The sequence below is a fragment of the Notechis scutatus genome, chromosome 4 (genome assembly GCF_049901735.1).
Source record: "Notechis scutatus isolate UNSWTSFEM ecotype Mainland chromosome 4, rNotScu1.2, whole genome shotgun sequence".
NCBI classification, from domain to species: Eukaryota; Metazoa; Chordata; class Lepidosauria; order Squamata; family Elapidae; genus Notechis; species Notechis scutatus.
The window spans coordinates 120,437,056-120,454,661 of NC_142012.1; the positions used below are offsets into that span (position 1 = coordinate 120,437,056).

At 36.6% G+C, this 17,606-nt stretch overlaps 1 protein-coding gene across 9 annotated transcripts in view; it reads left to right on the forward strand.

The window, feature by feature from the left end:
• COL17A1 (collagen type XVII alpha 1 chain) overlaps positions 1 to 17,606 on the forward strand; it is a 76,476-nt gene that overhangs the window by 12,536 nt on the left and 46,334 nt on the right. For 5 of the 9 annotated variants that reach the window (XM_087964599.1, XM_026690366.2, XM_026691042.2 and 2 more), the window contains 14 exons: positions 445 to 600; positions 1,925 to 1,996; positions 2,587 to 2,658; positions 4,164 to 4,241; positions 6,803 to 6,967; positions 11,314 to 11,400; positions 12,336 to 12,380; positions 13,207 to 13,356; positions 13,787 to 13,966; positions 15,288 to 15,317; positions 15,772 to 15,798; positions 16,419 to 16,445; positions 17,223 to 17,267; positions 17,428 to 17,532. In XM_087964599.1, the coding sequence (XP_087820725.1) occupies positions 445 to 600; positions 1,925 to 1,996; positions 2,587 to 2,658; positions 4,164 to 4,241; positions 6,803 to 6,967; positions 11,314 to 11,400; positions 12,336 to 12,380; positions 13,207 to 13,356; positions 13,787 to 13,966; positions 15,288 to 15,317; positions 15,772 to 15,798; positions 16,419 to 16,445; positions 17,223 to 17,267; positions 17,428 to 17,532 (1,239 nt within the window). The remainder of the gene's footprint in view (positions 1 to 444; positions 601 to 1,924; positions 1,997 to 2,586; positions 2,659 to 4,163; positions 4,242 to 6,802; positions 6,968 to 11,313; positions 11,401 to 12,335; positions 12,381 to 13,206; positions 13,357 to 13,786; positions 13,967 to 15,287; positions 15,318 to 15,771; positions 15,799 to 16,418; positions 16,446 to 17,222; positions 17,268 to 17,427; positions 17,533 to 17,606) is intronic. The other 4 variants (XM_087964597.1, XM_026691684.2, XM_087964598.1 and 1 more) reach the window with 1 other exon arrangement.

Genomic DNA, 17,606 nt, shown 5'->3' on the forward strand with positions numbered 1-17,606 from the left:
AAGTTATGATTCAATGTTTGGCAAAACTTTGCATAATAAGGAAAATCCTCCTTTTTCATTTACTTCATCTTTTTCTCTTCTACTTTTCCAAGCATTATTGATTACTCCAGAGAGCTAGGACTTTACATAATGTGTCCAAAATATGATAATACAAGCCTGGTTATGTGTATCTTGAGTGAGCATCTCTTGATTTTTTTTTTCTATGACGCACCTGTTTTTTTCAATAGCAAAGTTCAAAAGGATCAATAGTCTTTCTCCTCATTCATCAAAGCTCAACTTTACTTACAGGAGACTAGAATATTTACAAAATTTAGATACCAGAATTTTACAAGTTGTCTTATCTGGTTTATATGAAAGGAACATTAAAAACCCTCATTATATATTGTATATAATTATATAGTATTAAAATCCAATTTGGGATAATGTTCTTTGATTTTCCTCCAGTGTCAGGGACTTACGACACAACAATCTTGAATGCTGCCCTCCCATCATACATGTGGTCCTCCACCCTGCCTGCAGGGTCATCTCTTGGTGGCTACCATAACAACATGACCCAAAGTTCATCTTTGATCAACACTGCAGCCCATTCTACTGGATCAGGTATACATTCATTTATAAAAGTCTCTGCAATGTGGCCTACTAAATGATGCCATTGATGCCCTGTTCTAGTTTTTAGAACACATTCAAACTCAATTTTAGCAAGACCAAGTATTTGTGGGTATTTCCCTCCATTATCCTAGTGACCTTTCATTACTAGACTAGGATAGGATTGTACATCTCTACTCAAGACTGGCATGCAATCTGGAATCTTTTGGCATTCACAACTCCTGCTCAAGGAACAGAGAGCAACTGTGGCTAAAAGGGATTTCATATTGATTCATTCCCAAAGGTGCTTTTTCAAAAGGCAACTGGATTTTGTTTTTTTCTTGAAGATGATTTGCTACTCATCCATGTAGCTTCTTCAATTCTGACTGAAGTTCTGACTTCTGCAGTCAGAACTGAAGAAGCTTCTTGGATGGGAAGTGAAACATCTTCAAGAAAAAACAAAGTCCAGTTGCTTTTTGGAAAAGCACCTTTTGGATCACTAAGAATCTCCATAGACATATATTCATGCGTATATCTGTTCTACTATTCAGTAGGGAGGTCCTCTTATACCCTAATCACCTAACAAATGGACTACTGCAATATGTCCACATGGGGCTGTTTTGAAGGCAACTCAAAAACCAGAGCTTGTCCAGAATGTTGTGGCATGAATCATAATGTGACACCATTATTCCAAAAGCTGCCAGTTGACTTTTGGGTGAAATTAAAGATCCTGTAAAGTCTTTCATAGTATAGGGCCAGTTTTTACTTGATCAGCTGTCTCTAATAATTTATTCTCATCTGGTAAGAATCAGCAGAGTGGGTGAATTCCAAGTCCCTTCAATTTAACAAACTATCAGAATGGTATAATGAGAGTCTATCTTGAATTTCATGGGTGCTGTTTGAAAACTTTGATTAGTTAGCTGCTCATTATTTTAATCAAAATAGACTTTTGTCAGGACTTTTGAAAGTAAGGAAGGCTGACTGGAGATGTGTGTGTAAAAAGGGCTGTGATTTTTTAAAAAAGGACCCGGAAAAGATAGACCTGATGAGAATCTTCTTATCAAATGTTTTCCATGCCTTCTTTAGGGGATGTGTCTTTTTAAAAAGAGACCCAATACATCTGAGGATTGAAAATGTAGACATGAGTCCACCACAACCCAAAGTTTCAGTACTGGTGGTTGAATAGCTACAAGAAAAAAAATGACTGGGTCACACATTTGAGATGTGACACAGGCACTTTTTCTTGTAGCTATTCAACCCCCAGTTCCAGAACTTTGGGTTGTGGTGGACTGATGTCTACATTTTCAACAGTTTTTATTTCTGTTACTTTCTCTTGCAGTGTTTGGAGTTCCAAACAACTTGGCCCCAACTTCATCCACTCTGAATGGTGGTCTTAGCAATTCTTCCACAGGTTTGTTTTCTCCATTCTTCCATTTTTCAGGAAAAAGAACATTCGAATGGATCTCTAATCATATGTTCTGTGTCAATGGCACAAGAGAAAAGGCATAGCCAGAAAAATTTTCCCTGTTTATACTTTAAATCAATGCCTCAGTAAACACAGATGCTCATATTTGGTACATATATTTATAAATTTAATAACCTATTAAAAACCATAATAAAAATATAAATAAAAACAAAGGTAATCTGTTAAACAACTAATATATCTCCTCCATTAATCTTACTCCAATGGTTGTACAAATTATCACTACCAGAAATGTTGGCATAGCACTAAGAAAGCCGTTTCTTTCCACCTTTAATGTTAAATTTCAAAGATAATTGCCAGGATATTTCCTTCTGATAAAAGTTGGTTCCAACATGAGACAAAAAAAGAAAATATATGTAAGCAGGTCTGTTAACCAGCTATAATTCCATAGTTGTAGATGATTAATTTCAGGCCATCCATACAAAAAGTTACTCCCTATGGCTATATATCAATTTTAAATAAATTTTAAATAAATTTTAAATATGCTTTTATATGACCCTCAATTATTTTTTTTGCAGTATATGGTGTTCAAAACAACCTGGCTCCAAACACACTTGGGGTCACCAGTACTACAACCACAGCTTCCACAGGTAACAACACTTGTTGAAAACATCTGGAATTCAAAGCATTTTTGCTAACATTCATTTGCCTTAGAAACAATAGAACTATATTGAAAAATTATTTCCTTTTGCTCATTTCAAAATACTATAGCATATGTAGATCTCCATAATGTATCTCAAATAAATCTATTGTTTTGCCAGCTTACATATCTACTAATCTCAGTAGATCACTTATAACTGGATAAAGAATAGTTGGGTGTGGGGATATAGATCAGAAATAAATAATATATTCTGTATATTAAAGCAAAAGATTAAATCCTTTTAGTTTTGACTGGGGCAATCTTCTGTGTGAAACCTTCAAATGTAGTGGATAAATGGGCTACATTTGTGGCCTTCAAAGCCTTCATAGACCACAGCACTGAAATTCAGTGTTAAACCATCATTTTAATCCCCACACTGAATTTTCAGTGGTAAACAAAAGAGACATGGGTATATCATAAATATTAAATCATTTACTGTAAGATCCTCTATCCCAGCCCTGCAGCAATAAAAGTATATACATCCCAGGCACAAACATTTATGTTATATCAACCTACCATAATATCTTTTAAGTATCATTGTTGACTACTTGACATAAAAGTTGCAATGCTTCCTGGTAAAAGAATGAGATAATATCACCCTACATGTCATCATTCTGTTGCAATTTTGACATCATCTCAGTTTGTTGTGAAAGTCCTGATGACAAAGACCACTGTGGTCCATTAAAAAAGAACAAGTTTGACTGTGGCATGCACTAAGAATTAGAGCTCACTGTGTTAAATGTATGGCATTTCATTCTCATTTGCCAGGGGCCAATAGGTGCCTAAGATTAAAGGGAAAATGGCAATGAAGTGCAAATATATTCAAAATGATCCTCAATGGGTTATTGGTAATAAGACAAAGCATTTTCACTCTTGAGTAAACTAAGATCTGGTTTAGGACAAGAAGTCTGTCTATTTTCAAACTGCGATGGCCATTGAGATCAAAGCTGGTGGGAAATGGAAATTGATATTATAAGCACTGATGTCAGGAGGAAAGTTACAAGCATAATAATAATTTTTCTTTAATTTCCGTGTTTCACTTCTCTCCATTTTGCTATGTACATGTACAGTGAATAGTACATAATGTTATGATGTGCAACACATGATGTATGTACTGTTATACATAATGGTACATAATGTTATTATTGTAACTTAATGTAACATTTTATACATTTGAAAATGTATTTTTGCTGTACTGAAAGTTTTAATTTTTAAGACACCAAAGATCTTAAATAATACTTTAACTCTTTAAAGTGCAACAACCACCAGTTCTTTTTGCTGAATAGAGAATCATAATCATTAATAGTCACTACTTTAACTTTTTTTAAGATGCTGTTCTCTCCTATGATTTTAGTGTTCCAAAAGCTGGGGAAATGCCTACATAGTTAAGATCTTTTCCTTGGGCTCTGGAAATCTAGAATTTTGTCTTTATCGCTCACTCTTTCTCTTTTTCAGCAGCATATGGAACAAAGAAAAATGCAGTGCAAAGCACTGGTGTGACTAGTACAGGTGTGTCCACATCATCTACAACTGGTGAGTCTTCCTCCCTTTCACATGGAACAGCAAAGGAGACTGAGCAATGGCCCTTTTTGTGGTATCTCTGGAGCAGGGGTCTCCAGCCTTGGCCACTTTAAGACGGATGGACTTCAACTCCCAGAATGTACTCCCTTGCTCTGGAGTACATGATGGGGATAAGGATTTGTGCCTACTGCCCGGCCTGCTATCCAGCAAAGCAGCGCTTGCTGCCAGTCTCCTTTTCCTGGATGTCCAAAAAAGGCAATTGGATGTTCTTGGTTTATTTTGCTGTATCGCTTCTCATTCAAAAGGGTTCTTTGGTTCTGAACTGAAAAAGAACCGAAGAAGCTTCTTGAATGAGAAGAGAAACATTTTCAAAGAAAAAGAAACCTAAGAAAGTCCAGTTGACTTTTGGAAAAGCACCTTTGGGGCCTGGATGATTGAGAATCTTCATAGACTTTCCCTGGATGGATTTTCAATTTTTCTGTGCTGTGCTGGTACTTGTGGGTTTTAATCAAATGTATACCTATTTTAAAAAACATTTTTTCTCTGTATGTTTAAATCTTCAGACTTACTGATATTAGAAAAGTTGCTGTTTCAGACAAGACTTCATCCAAATATGAAATAAGGCTGGGTTAGGTTTGCTGCTATGGCCAACAAGGCATGGTGGGAAAGGCAGGATTTTGCTCAAAATTAGGGATGGCCTGTGCTTAATCTGTAGAAAGGGAGCCTTGAAGAAAGTATAAGGAATGTATCTGGTTTCTGCTTCACTGTATTGTAGGTACTGTACAAACCAGTATGTGAAATTAACAAATTTTGCAAAAAGCAATAACATCATAATAGCATTTTTCCCTTAGGAAGGTTCCAATTCCCCCTAAACAGTAATCTTGGAGAGAAGACTTTATATGGTTTAACTAATGTAGCATCTAGAAAAGCCCAAATGTGATACCTACTCGAAAATATATCTTCTGATAGCACTGCGCATTTCTTAAGCTATCTGTGCTTTATACTGGTTTATATTAAATGTTAAATCTTAAAATAATGGACAATATTTCAATTTGATTTATAATTTGAGTAAGTCTAGCCACAGAGATCTATAAACAAGGGCTTTTTTTCCCCTTGATGTGATGTGATAACTTAGTGCTATCATTATAATAAATCACAGTGCTGTGTTAGCCCTACTTTTGTTTGAAACCACCTGCTTAATGAAGAAATTCATATATAGTGAAATCACTCCACAAGACATGGGGACACAAGACGTGGCTTTAAAGTGGGACTGGAGGATTAGTTGATCAAAATCTTTTAGTCATAAAGATTCAACATTCTATCAGAGCTTGGGTAGCTTGTCTGCAAATACTTGGAGAGGGAGGGGAACAATAGAAGAAAGGGTATGTCTTCACCTCTTTCCAGTGAATCTGTTAGGCCAACATGAGAAACAAAATGCAGATTAGCAAAGGCTTTGGTCTGACCCAGCAAGGCTTACGTTGCAAACACCGTAAACTTACCAGGAGATATTGTAAATGAGATGTCCACTAGAGGAAGCTGCTGCCTTTAGAAAAAGGAAATAAAAGCAAACATTGAAAAGGTTACTTTATTTTGCAGCAGTTTTTCTTTGATTGATACCATGCTGCCTCATGGCAAGTCTATACACTCTGTTAGACAGTGTTTGGAGAAGCTTTCTATGTTCTCTTGCTGCATAAATCAAGCAGAGAGCTAGTTTCTGTTCTGTTAGGTTTTTCAGCTGCATTACAAAGATATCTCTTATATTAAGGGATCTCTTATGCAAAGAACCAAGATTTGCAATAGTTTAACTACTTTTAGTAGTAATACTTTTAATATGTTTACTACAGAAGATGTATCTAACCTTTGACATTCTGCTGCTGCTTTCACTGCCTTATCACAGTTGTTGATAAAAGATTTCCTTAATGAATGCCATAACATATCTGCATAGATATTTAGAATTATGTTTCTGAAATTTGCAATATGCACAATGCATAGCTATACATAGGCTTTACTTTTCTTTTTTCATGTTTTAAATTTGGGTTTCCATCTCCTTTTCTGCTGTTTTTTCAACTGTATTCCTATGCCTTTAATATAGAGATGGGCAATTATATGCTGTCCATCCTCTTGACTTGCACCAAGGCCACAATGTTTGGGAACAAGATTATGAATATGGATAGATCCTTGTCTTTTGTCTGGGCTTTGTGGGAAATATTTTGTGGGATTTTTAGTTTCCTTGGGTTATATGTTACAGTTTTGGTGTGTGTCCTGCTTGCCATGCAAGGATCACAAAAAAAGTGAGCTAAGTGTTACCTGCAATTACACTACTAAGATATTATTAGACCCAGAGTAATTATAGTCTATATCCAAGTGGAAATTTTAAATTAATAATTAAAAAGTGCAGAATATGTGGTCACTAAGAGTCAACACCAAGTTGATGGCACATAATTATCAATCTGTTTTTGAAAGCAGTTTCACCAAAGTAGGATAATATCCTACTTTATCTATATATTTATATGATTGTTATATATTGTCCAATATATATATGATTGTTTTCTCCTGTCTTTTCTGACATTCAGCTGCCACAGCCACAAACTCTCAGAGTGATGACATCTTACGCAAAGATTGCAAATTTCTGCTCATAGAAAAAGATAACGTAACCCCCAAGAAAGAGATGGAACTGTTGATCATGTCCAAGGACAGCGGAAAAGTTTTTAGTGCATCAGGCACTGGGCTCAGTGGAGGTCAGTTTTCTTCCCATTCTTGGGGCCACATTTTGATTTGATATCAGTTCAGAAGGTACACTACTTATATGGGATCTGTTTCCCTCCAATCTGGTTTTATATCATCTCGCAATGTCAGGGAAAATGACACAATTCCTTCTGATGTGAAGTAAGTATTCTTTTGTTTTTGCATGATACACTGAATCACAGACAATAGCAACCATTCTTTTTCCAGTCAGTGTTTCTGAGATATCTCTACATATTAGAGAACATATTCTTGTAACGCTATAAACAGGGGTGGGTTTCTACCAGTTCGGACTGGTTCTATAGAACCGGATGTTATGAGTCTGAGCAGTTCGGAGAACCGGTAAATCGTGCCAATGGTTGGCCCCGCCCCTTCCTGCCTGCCCACTCCCCACCCCGCCCAGTTATTCCTCATCTTGCCCGCCATTGCTAACCTGCCTTTGCCTGCCATTGTTGCCTGCTTTCCACCATGGCCCTGATCTCCCTGGGTGAGTGAGCCTACAAGCAAGCCCCGGTCGAGTCAATACCCGACCTGGGCCAGCCTAGGCTGCTGCGCTGTCTCCAAACACCCCACCCCATCCCCGGGCTTGCCTGGGCTGGGGCCGTGCTTGCCAGGGAGAGGAGAGAGCATTCTCCTTCCCCCGCTGGCCATGGAAAAGCTGCCGTGGGGCTGGGGCCATGCTTGCCAGGGAGAGGAGAGAGCGTTCTCCTGCCCCCGCTGGCCACAGAAAAGCTGCCACAGGGCTGGAGCCGTGCTTGTCAGGGAGAGGAGAGAGAGTTCTCCTGCCCCTGCTGGCCACGGAAAAGCCGCCGCAGGGCTGGGGCCATGCTTGCCAGCGAGAGGAGAGAAGAGAACGTTCTCTCCCCGGCCTCCCCAGCCTCGTGTCAGCAAGGCGCCCCTTAATCAACTCCAGGACAGCTGACAGCGGCTATGGATGGGGGGGAGAAGAGCCTGGAAGCCCTGATGCAGCATGTGTGCAATCGCATGGATGGCAGGGGGGTGGGAAACGATCCCGGAAGCCCCTACACCGCCGGAATCGCCATCGCCGCCTCTCTGCTGCTGCATCCCCCACCCCCTGCAGGGCTTTCAGTTTACCTGGGGCACGAAAGGTGAACTTCCCTTGGAGCTCGACGCTTTCATGCAAGGATAAGGGGCATGTGTGTATGTGTGTCTAGAGTGAATGGATAATTCTAAGGGACTGGATGGCTTTGCACGGCTGCCAATGGACTGCACAATCCTAAAGTGTTGGGACTCAAGCAAACAAGTTCTAACCATGAGTGGTTTATGTTACTTTTTTGCTATCATTCCCTACCCAATAATTATATATGATTTTTTTTGTCTATGCTGTAATCAGTGTGTCCCATTTTTCATCATTTTGTCTTTGTAACCCATTTGTATGGTGTGGAAGTGTTTTGTATGTACTTCATGTACATGTTGATCTATGTCAGGGGTCTCCAAACTTGACAACTTTAAGACTTGTGGACATAGCTGTCTGTAGAATTCTGGGAGTTGAAGTCCACCAGTCTTAAAGTTGCCAATTTTGGGGACCTCTTGACTAGATTATCAAGGAAGAGAGAATAACATGCAGCAGATGCCTAGCAAAATTTAGTAATACTACAGATTGGCTGTTTACATTGAAATCAGGTGCAAAATAGTGATGGTAGGTAAATTATTGGGCAGTTTAGTTTGGTATTTATTTCAGTAGGCTGATTTTAGAAAGCTAAACAGGATCAGATCTGTACTTGGCTGGGAAGGCAACACAAAATGGGGTGTGGGGAGGAATGGGGTTGGGAAGGAAAGAAGGAAGGAAGATAGGATAAGATAACTTTTATTGTTATTTTTTTACTGTAAGTACACTGGCACACATTAAAAGTGATATATATATACATATCCATACACATACATAACACCCATATACACATGCTACACACACACACACACACAAAATCATTGCCCATTTTGAATACATAGTGGAAAGGAAGAAAGTATTGGATACATATACACAAATGTGTGTGAAAAAAAACTTCAAAGAAATAGGATTATAAAAATACAGCTTCCAATCTTAGCAGTTATAGATGAGAGAGAGAAAGAGAAATGAAAAACAGAGAGGGAGAAAGACACACACAGAGAGAGAGATGAGAAAGAGAGAGGGAGAAAGAAAGAAAGAAAGAAAGAAAGAAAGAAAGAAAGAAAGAAAGAAAGAAAGAAAGAAAGAAAGAAAGAAAGAAGAAAGAAAAAGAGACAGAGATACCTTTTAAAAAGAAAATAGAAAAATGGCTCTTTGAGTATGTAAAGTTGCAGACCCTTGGGTTAGGCAAACACCATGATCGTAAATGAACCTTGTGGTCATTAAGCTGGTTGTTAAAAAAGTCCATTTTCCCCAATAGGCATTTTTAACCAGAAACCAGGAGGAATTGTTGGAAACTGGCAAAAAACATAGAAAACCTCAGTCACAGGACTGTGTGGGATGTTGTAACTGATCATAAGTGTGTGTGTGTGTGTGTACGTATGGCTGTCAAAACACCAAAAACAGGTCAAGTAGCTCTGGGGAGGTCAGTCATAAATTAGAACACTTGCTAAGCAATTGGCCGTTAAGCAAGGACCACTTATGTTTGGTTGCCAGTAACATGGCCACCTAGCTACGCCCACCCCAGTCATATACCACCTGGCCATGCCCACCACATCACATGACCACTAGCCATGCCAGTCAGCAAGCCACGCCCAGCCAGTCACATGACCACCAAGCCACACCCACAAATTAGGCCATGCCCACAGAACTGGTTGTTAAGAAATTTGAATGCCACTCCTGGCTATAAAGAAATGCATGTCACTTCAATTAAAAATAAATGTTCATTAAAGGATAAAAACAAGAAGACAGAGGAGAAAGTTAGTAAGCTGCAAAGTATAATTATAAAAACATAAAAGCAAATACTATTTTTGGTATACTTATAAAGGTAAAGTTTTCCTCTGTCCAGTTATGTTTGATTCTAGGTTTGATGCTTATTTCTATTTCTTAGTCGAAGAACCAGCATTGTCCAAAGACTTCTGTGGTCATGTGGCATGACTATATGCCAAGGCCCAGGATAGTGTTACTTTCCCACTGAAGTGGTACCTATTTATGTATTCACATTTGAATGTTTTCACACTGCTAGGTAGACAGGAGCTGGGGCAAGTAACAGGAGCTCACTCCATCACAAGGCACTCGGGAGTTGAACCTGAGCAATCGGCTTTTTAGCTGACAAGCTCAGTGTCTTTAACTCAAGTCCCATAGAGTCCTCTTTTGGTATACCTATATAGTGAGGTAAATTATTGTAGCTTAATAGATTTAAAGAGAACAAAAAAAAATTGACTACATTTTATGTTGTTCAAATGAGATGATTTTGACTGGCAGTTGCCTTTTTTTCTGGCCAATGAGCAAAAAATATTCTTAGAGGAGAAGAAACATCAAACTTACTTAGGCGGGTGAATGAACAAGGAAATGGCTATCTTCCAGACAGACTGTCTTGAATGTTTGTTAAAGGATACTGGCTGGGATATGACTGGAGAAAGGGAGGAAGTGGATCACAATCCCAAATAACTCACAGGAAATTTAAACTATTGAGCCTGAATTTCAATGTGACTGGTTTCTCATGGGCTGAAAGCTCCAATGACTTAAAAAAAAATCTGGGGTTATTGTTTACTGAAGTGTTTGTGGGAATAAACCTTCAGGCTAATATCTCATATTACTATACCACTCTAACAACTATGCATATATATGATAGATAATAGCTGCTGCATTAAGTTCTGTAGTTGCTACCTCATTACTTTTTAGATTCCCCCAGCATACCACATTTACTCCCTAAAGTCATAAGAATTGATGACCTTGTTTAATCAATACTGGATTAATATGTCAATGCCATGGTGATATTAATGAAAATAACTCATTAAGGCTCTAACTCACACCATATTCCAAGCCAGGGGTGGATATCTTTTTCAACCTTTATTTGACTATAATCTTCTATCCTGCTGGACAAGGTTTATGATGTTCCACAGGGCTCATTTTTTTATATCCTTTTTATAAGGAGGTTTAGAATAGGTTCTGAGGGGAGGGGATTTGATCCTTAAGTAAAATATTAGATTAATTTGGGGAGTTCATCAAGGTTTGGAAAGGGTTTAACAAATACTGTACACTTACACAAGGTTAAGGCTCTCATCCTCCACAAACATTCTAAAAATTCTTGGTTACAAAAATCAATAAGACTTAGAGGATATTTTTTGTGTTTTTTTTTTTAAATTTGGAGATAAACTGGTATTAAGCCATTTCATAATTACTCTAAATATGATTTATTTGGGCCCACTACAGGTTATTATTCAGAAGACACTTTACAAAAAGACAAACAGGCTATCTCTTCTTATGCTGGAGATTCCTATCTGAAATCAGAAACAAATGGTACGTCATTGATTCTCTGTCTTGATTTGACTAATTAAGAGTAGAATAAAAATACAGCTCACACAAATATAGTATGATAATGATGATCAGGCTAATTCAAACAATGATTATTCTAGTGACAAAAATGTGAGAGCTGGACAAAGAGAAAGAGTGAGAAGCAAAATAGACACCATGGAATTATGAATTTGGAGATATTTGCTAGGGTTAACATGAACTATAAAAACGATCAATTGGTACTAACTGATAAAAAAAAAACACCAAGTATTTCCTTGAAGTGATAATTGGGACACAAAAACTAGTATACTTTGGTCATGTGATGCAAATGGATGATGAACTAGAAAAAACAATTATTCTTGACAAAGTTGAAGATAATAGAAGAAGGGAAAGAGAACAATAAAGCAGATGAGCAACTTCAAAGAGATCACTGATCCTTGGAATAGCTATGGATCATCAACAGGGAGAAGTCAAGCTGGTGAGCATTTGTCCATACAATTCACCAGAACTACACTTGACTATTACCAGATATGCACCAAGAATTCCTGGTCAACTGTTTGATATAGAAAAAAAGGGGTCCTCTGCATTCATTCATCTATTGTCCTAAACATTAAACAGAAAAATAGCATGCATATGAAACTATTAGGATATAGCAAATATTTCTCCTTTTTAGGTGAGAAAAAGGCTTCAGAGTAAATCATTCCCTTGTCAAACTATTGAATGAAATTTGTTTCCTATCTGTGCAGTATTTCTACTCCATTTTTTTAGGGTTTTGAAAAACAAATCTTAATTTATAATTTCAATATGGTTTACATTAATTCTTCAAAATCATGTCCCCGTTCTCTGACCACTGAACTACTACTGTGGATTAAACTCTATTTATAACAAATAACATAGCTCTGTGCGGGAAGAATATTACCTTTACGTTCTTTTTGTTACAGGTGGCCTTAAATCTGTTTCCACAAAAGACAAAACCACTGTTGCAGGTGAACACCCATATCCATTAGTTCTTGATTAATGTAGTGCAGTTAATAGTTAATTGACAGTTAATAATAGATTCATATATTTTTATGGAAAAATATTTATTTAAAATTGGAGGCTATTCAGTATGTGTGTGGGGGCGTATTTTTTCTATAGCCAAATGCTAACATACTTTTTTAATGTGACCCTTTACACCACATATGCAGGGTTTAGAAAATCCAAAGCACATTTACTTTATTCTGTGCCAACTAAATTTAATAATAAAATAAATGACTTTTAGGAATATTCTGTTCTTTGGGGGATTATAATTGTACAATCATAATCTTTCCCAGAGATTTTCTGACTGGAACTGGTTGTGTTGAACAGTTGTGACACAGTAGGACATTTGTCATTTTGATACTTGTGTCTGAAGCTCAAAATATGTTTCATAGTTAAACCGTTGTCAAACTTAAAAGAAAAAAGAATACACCTTTGAGAGTGTAATATGTGCCATAGCTGCATCAATAATGAAATGTTACTTCATGCTACAAATATTTCTTTATAGAGTTTTTAGAAACTAAAATCAATAACACAGTTCTATGTATGGTATATCTCTGTATATGTACTTGCATATTATTATTTTTTTTGTGTGTGTATGTATTTGCTGTTTGTATCAATTAAAGCCCAATATTTCTCAAAAACTGAAGATTGGTTCTCAGTGCAGGTTCTTTAACTATGAAGTGAATACTTGTAATATTGAGTTTAGAATTCTGAATAAGACTCAAAAATAACTTAATGTTTGTAATCTCATTTTCCAGGGACTAACTTGTTTTTTATTATCCTTCTCTACAGAAGGCAGAGGTGATAACGGATGTGGAGGGGCCGGGGGTTGTCCAGCCTGGTGCCCCTGTAGCTCATGTTGCAAGTGGTGGATGTGGCTTCTTGGGTTGCTGCTGGCCTGGCTGCTTCTTCTTGGTCTCCTTTTTGGACTTATTGCTTTGGGTAAGATATCATTGAATGGGACAAGCAAAAAGTTCAAGATCTCTTCAAATGATTGATCCTAGAAAATAAGGGTATATAATATTAAGTCAGAATTTATTTTAACCATATTTTGTTAAACTTCCTATAATGGCCTGGGTTTCACATAAGATAAGATCCATGATTGTACTGTATACAGCAGTGGCTGCATTTATACAGGATGCTAATCCAAAAGCAGAGCAAAGCAAACTCATTATAATTTTGTGTAATGTGTGAACCAGATTTTGAACAAAAATAATTGTTTCCATTTTTAAAAGAGGATCACTAAAAGTAGTGCCTTGAATTTTCTTTCAATTCACAGTTATTTTCTGTGCAATAATTACTTCTTGAAAAGCATGCATGAAACTACAGGTATAAGGACAACTTAATTCTTTATTTTACTTTAAAATTTCAGCGGAGGAAGTACGGAAGTTGAAATCCCGAGTGGACAGCCTTGAATCACCAATTGAGTACCGGCAAGGAATTGGCAGTTATTCAGAAAAGTTAGTCAGCGAGGGAGGCATATTCAGCAATATGAATGAACATGATCAGCGGAATTATCTGAGATCGTTAATAAGTATGGAGATGAAACAAGGTGAGAAACGTACAAAAATCATATTGGTTAGGACATAAAATGATGTATTTGCCAGAAAAGTTATTTAATTCTTTAGCTGTTAGTTATCTTTTCTAAGAATTATATGATGAGAACAACTGCACCAATTTGGATTACGTAAGTTTTGAGGCCTATCTTCCTAAGGACACTGTTACATTACAATTTTGTATCCCTTTGAAAGGACCTCTGATATCTGGGGGCCTTATAATATTTAGAGGTACCATATCTTTGCTGTTCCAATCCATTGTTTTTGTTTAGTCCTTCCAATTCCAGTTCCACACAACCTCCATAGCCTGCTACAAGAATGATCCACTATTTGCAAAGGAGATGTCTGCATGCCACTCCCTGTCCATAGCCAAGGCAATCTGAGGATGGTTTTAGGTACTCCACTTTTCCATCTTGTCCCACTTCCAAATGCTGCATATGCAGGCATTGTTGATACTAATGAAAAAGCACCTTGGGACAACATTACCTGGATAACTGAGAATCTCCATAGACATCTAAATGGAGCAGGTAACTAATAGAGCAGGTAGCCCTGTGGCTCCAATTGGTTCTGCTGGTTTCATGTAGGACTATTTCTATCCACCCAGTTCTTGATTATTATTTTTTTGTTCTTCTGGCCTTCAAGCCTCTTTCAAAATGAAGAGGAACAGAATCCAGATTCCATAGCCACTTTTTAAAAATTAGATCAATTTATATGATTGTACATCTCACAGATACATCTCTGAGTGGTTAACACATTAAAACCAATTCAAAAAACAATATCAACAAAACAATTCTGCAATAGTTAAGAACAAACAATAAACAATACAATAACATCTTATTTCATGGATCATTTAAGTTCCTGACCCCCATGTACTGGAGCACATCTAGGTCTTCAGTCCTTTGTAAAAAGTCAGCAGGGTCTTTTTTAATGGGTTCATCAACCAGATCATTGGTCAGCTGCCAAGCACTAGTGTTGATTAGTCTGTCCTAGTTTAACACAGGTAATTGGAGACGTACTTGGAAGGACTTGCATCTTGTATTTCTGTAGCCTGCTTCCTTTCAAGGTGCCAGATTAGCTTATGCCATTTTAAGAATGTTTTCTTAAACATTTTGGAGAAAATCATGGTGGATAGTGCCATATTAAGTAAGTAATACACAATGTTAGAGGGCTAGCAATGCCTTCTAAGAAGATTTTATATAACATACTTTCTAAGCCACACATATTCCATTCATTTATCTTACCGTATCAGTAATAAATCAGAAATAGTTTTGCACCCTTTGTACTAGCATCTGACTGTCATTCCATATTCCTATGTAGGTCAGTTCCGAGGAGAACCAGGACCAAAAGGTAGCAATTTGCTAGATTTGTTTCAATATTTGAATAAGAATATCCTTTATTGTTCATTTGTATTCAATATGATTGAAAGGGGGCTTTTAGTTCTGTTTTTAGTATTAAAAAATTACCATGAGTCTATGGGAAGATACATACTTTGTGTTTCTCTAGGAGAAAGCACTAATAGTCAGACACATTTGAATTTGTAGTTTGGGAATGCATTTTATTTAAAATTAAGTGAATCCTTAGAATTTGTGTTTTTTCCTATGAAATATATGGAGCAATGTCTCAAAAAATAAACCATCTGAGGCTAATTGATATAAAGCCAGCAATATTTCTGTCTTTCTCAAATATATTCTAAGTATAGTAGGAATTAGAGAAAGGTAAACAAAATAAGGGAAGTCTGAATATAATCCCTCTACAATATTTATTTATATTTAATATTTTTTTCTCCCATATTCTTCCCTAGGGGATATTGGCATCCAAGGACCACAAGGTAAATTCTAAATTTTCCAGTAGCTTTGCCCTGTGAAAGCAATATAGGCATAACTTTTCATTCAGCAGATATGTACTGCATTTATATGTATCCACAGTAGATCATCAATGGCTATCAGGAATTGCTAGATTAGGAAAACATAGTTAGCCACATATTCTTAAAAATCAGCAATCTAAACATGACTTATTCAACAATTGATACTAAATAATAGTTGGTAAAAAAGAAAAGTTGAGTACAGCTCCTGTCAGGTCAAACAGTGCTGATTTTATATGAAGAGTTTAACGGTGTACCTTGAAAAATCTAGAAAAAAGACTTTTACATTTTTTTTAGAAGTCAAGATGGCTAAACAGGAACATTCCAGGAAAAGCATTGTTTATTTTATTTGCTACAAACGGGATTTTGATTTGTTAAGAGCCTTGAAACTAGATATTTGTTGAATAGTGCAGAAACAGAGTTAATCCAAGTTTATCATTTCTATTGGGTGTGAAGGCATTCAAATCTCCTTTGCCTTCTGCACTAGGCAAGTGTTACTGACATAATGTGGAACTCAAAAGACCAGAAAATTGCTGTTGGCAAATTATGTTACTTATTCATCACTTTTTGTTTGTTTGTTTCCATAGGAATCCCAGGACTTCCTGGCCCACCAGGTAGGTGGAACTTAGAAACAATAGCCCAATTTCTTGTAGCCCAACTTCTTGAACTGCACTGTACTGTGAATGTCAGTGTCAGTGGTGTTGCTATGTTCACCCAAGAATTCAATACTTCATTCTTGATTTAAAGAGAAAAGTAGCTAACTGATCAGTTATCCCTGAGTTCCCTTTATATAAAAAAATGGCATTTGAATTATTAAAAAGTCACATTTTGATCTTACAGGACACTTTTTATTTCCATAGTCATAACATCCTGAAATCAAGCTTTCATAGCTTCTGGAATCCACATGCAACAGCAAATTACCAGATTGGAAAAGTGCTTTTTCCTGCACTGAAATTAATGCAATCTATTTTAAAAATGTAACTTTAAAATGTTCTTTTAAAATTTCTGTAGATAATATGGATTTCAAAGGTCAGAAATGAAACATAGAAAATTGTGATAGTCTTAAAATAGTAGTGCCAATGTTAGGAATAGTTGTGCTTTTTAAGAAATTAGGGCTTTAGTCCAACATCAATTACAAGAATTTATAAATTATTTTTAAGCTAATGACAGAGTCATTCAAAGGATTATTCCTTTTGTGATTCATTTGATTATTATGCCAAAAATCAAAATTTTAAGGTAAAGTTTAAATTGAATTTTAATTTAAAATTAACTTAAATGAGATATACGTAATTTATGTTTTTTCCTACAATTCTTTGTAGCTGAGCATAAATAATGACACAGATCATTTTGTGAACATGCATTTTCTGTCTAATGTGTTCTTGTCTTAATAGGTCACTCTGGGCCAGAAGGACCAAGGGGACTAAAAGGCAGCATGGGTAAGCAAAATATTTATTTATTTTGGACCTTATACGGGGTCCATTTTGTCATTACAATATATATAATTTTCTGTAATAACAATTATAGTCCAGGAGAAGAAGTATTGGATAAAACATAAACTGTGATGGACCTATATACTGAATAATCGATTCTTTACAGGTGAAACTGGCCTGGAAGGCCCCATAGGGCCAAGAGGGCGAGATGGGCCTCCAGGCCTCCGTGGGGAACCTGGTTCTCCTGGATTTGGAGAGAAAGGTGACAAAGGTAAGATTTTTTTTTCCTCCTTCCTCAAATAACTTAAAAAGTATAATTTGGAAGAATTTCCAAGATTGTGAACA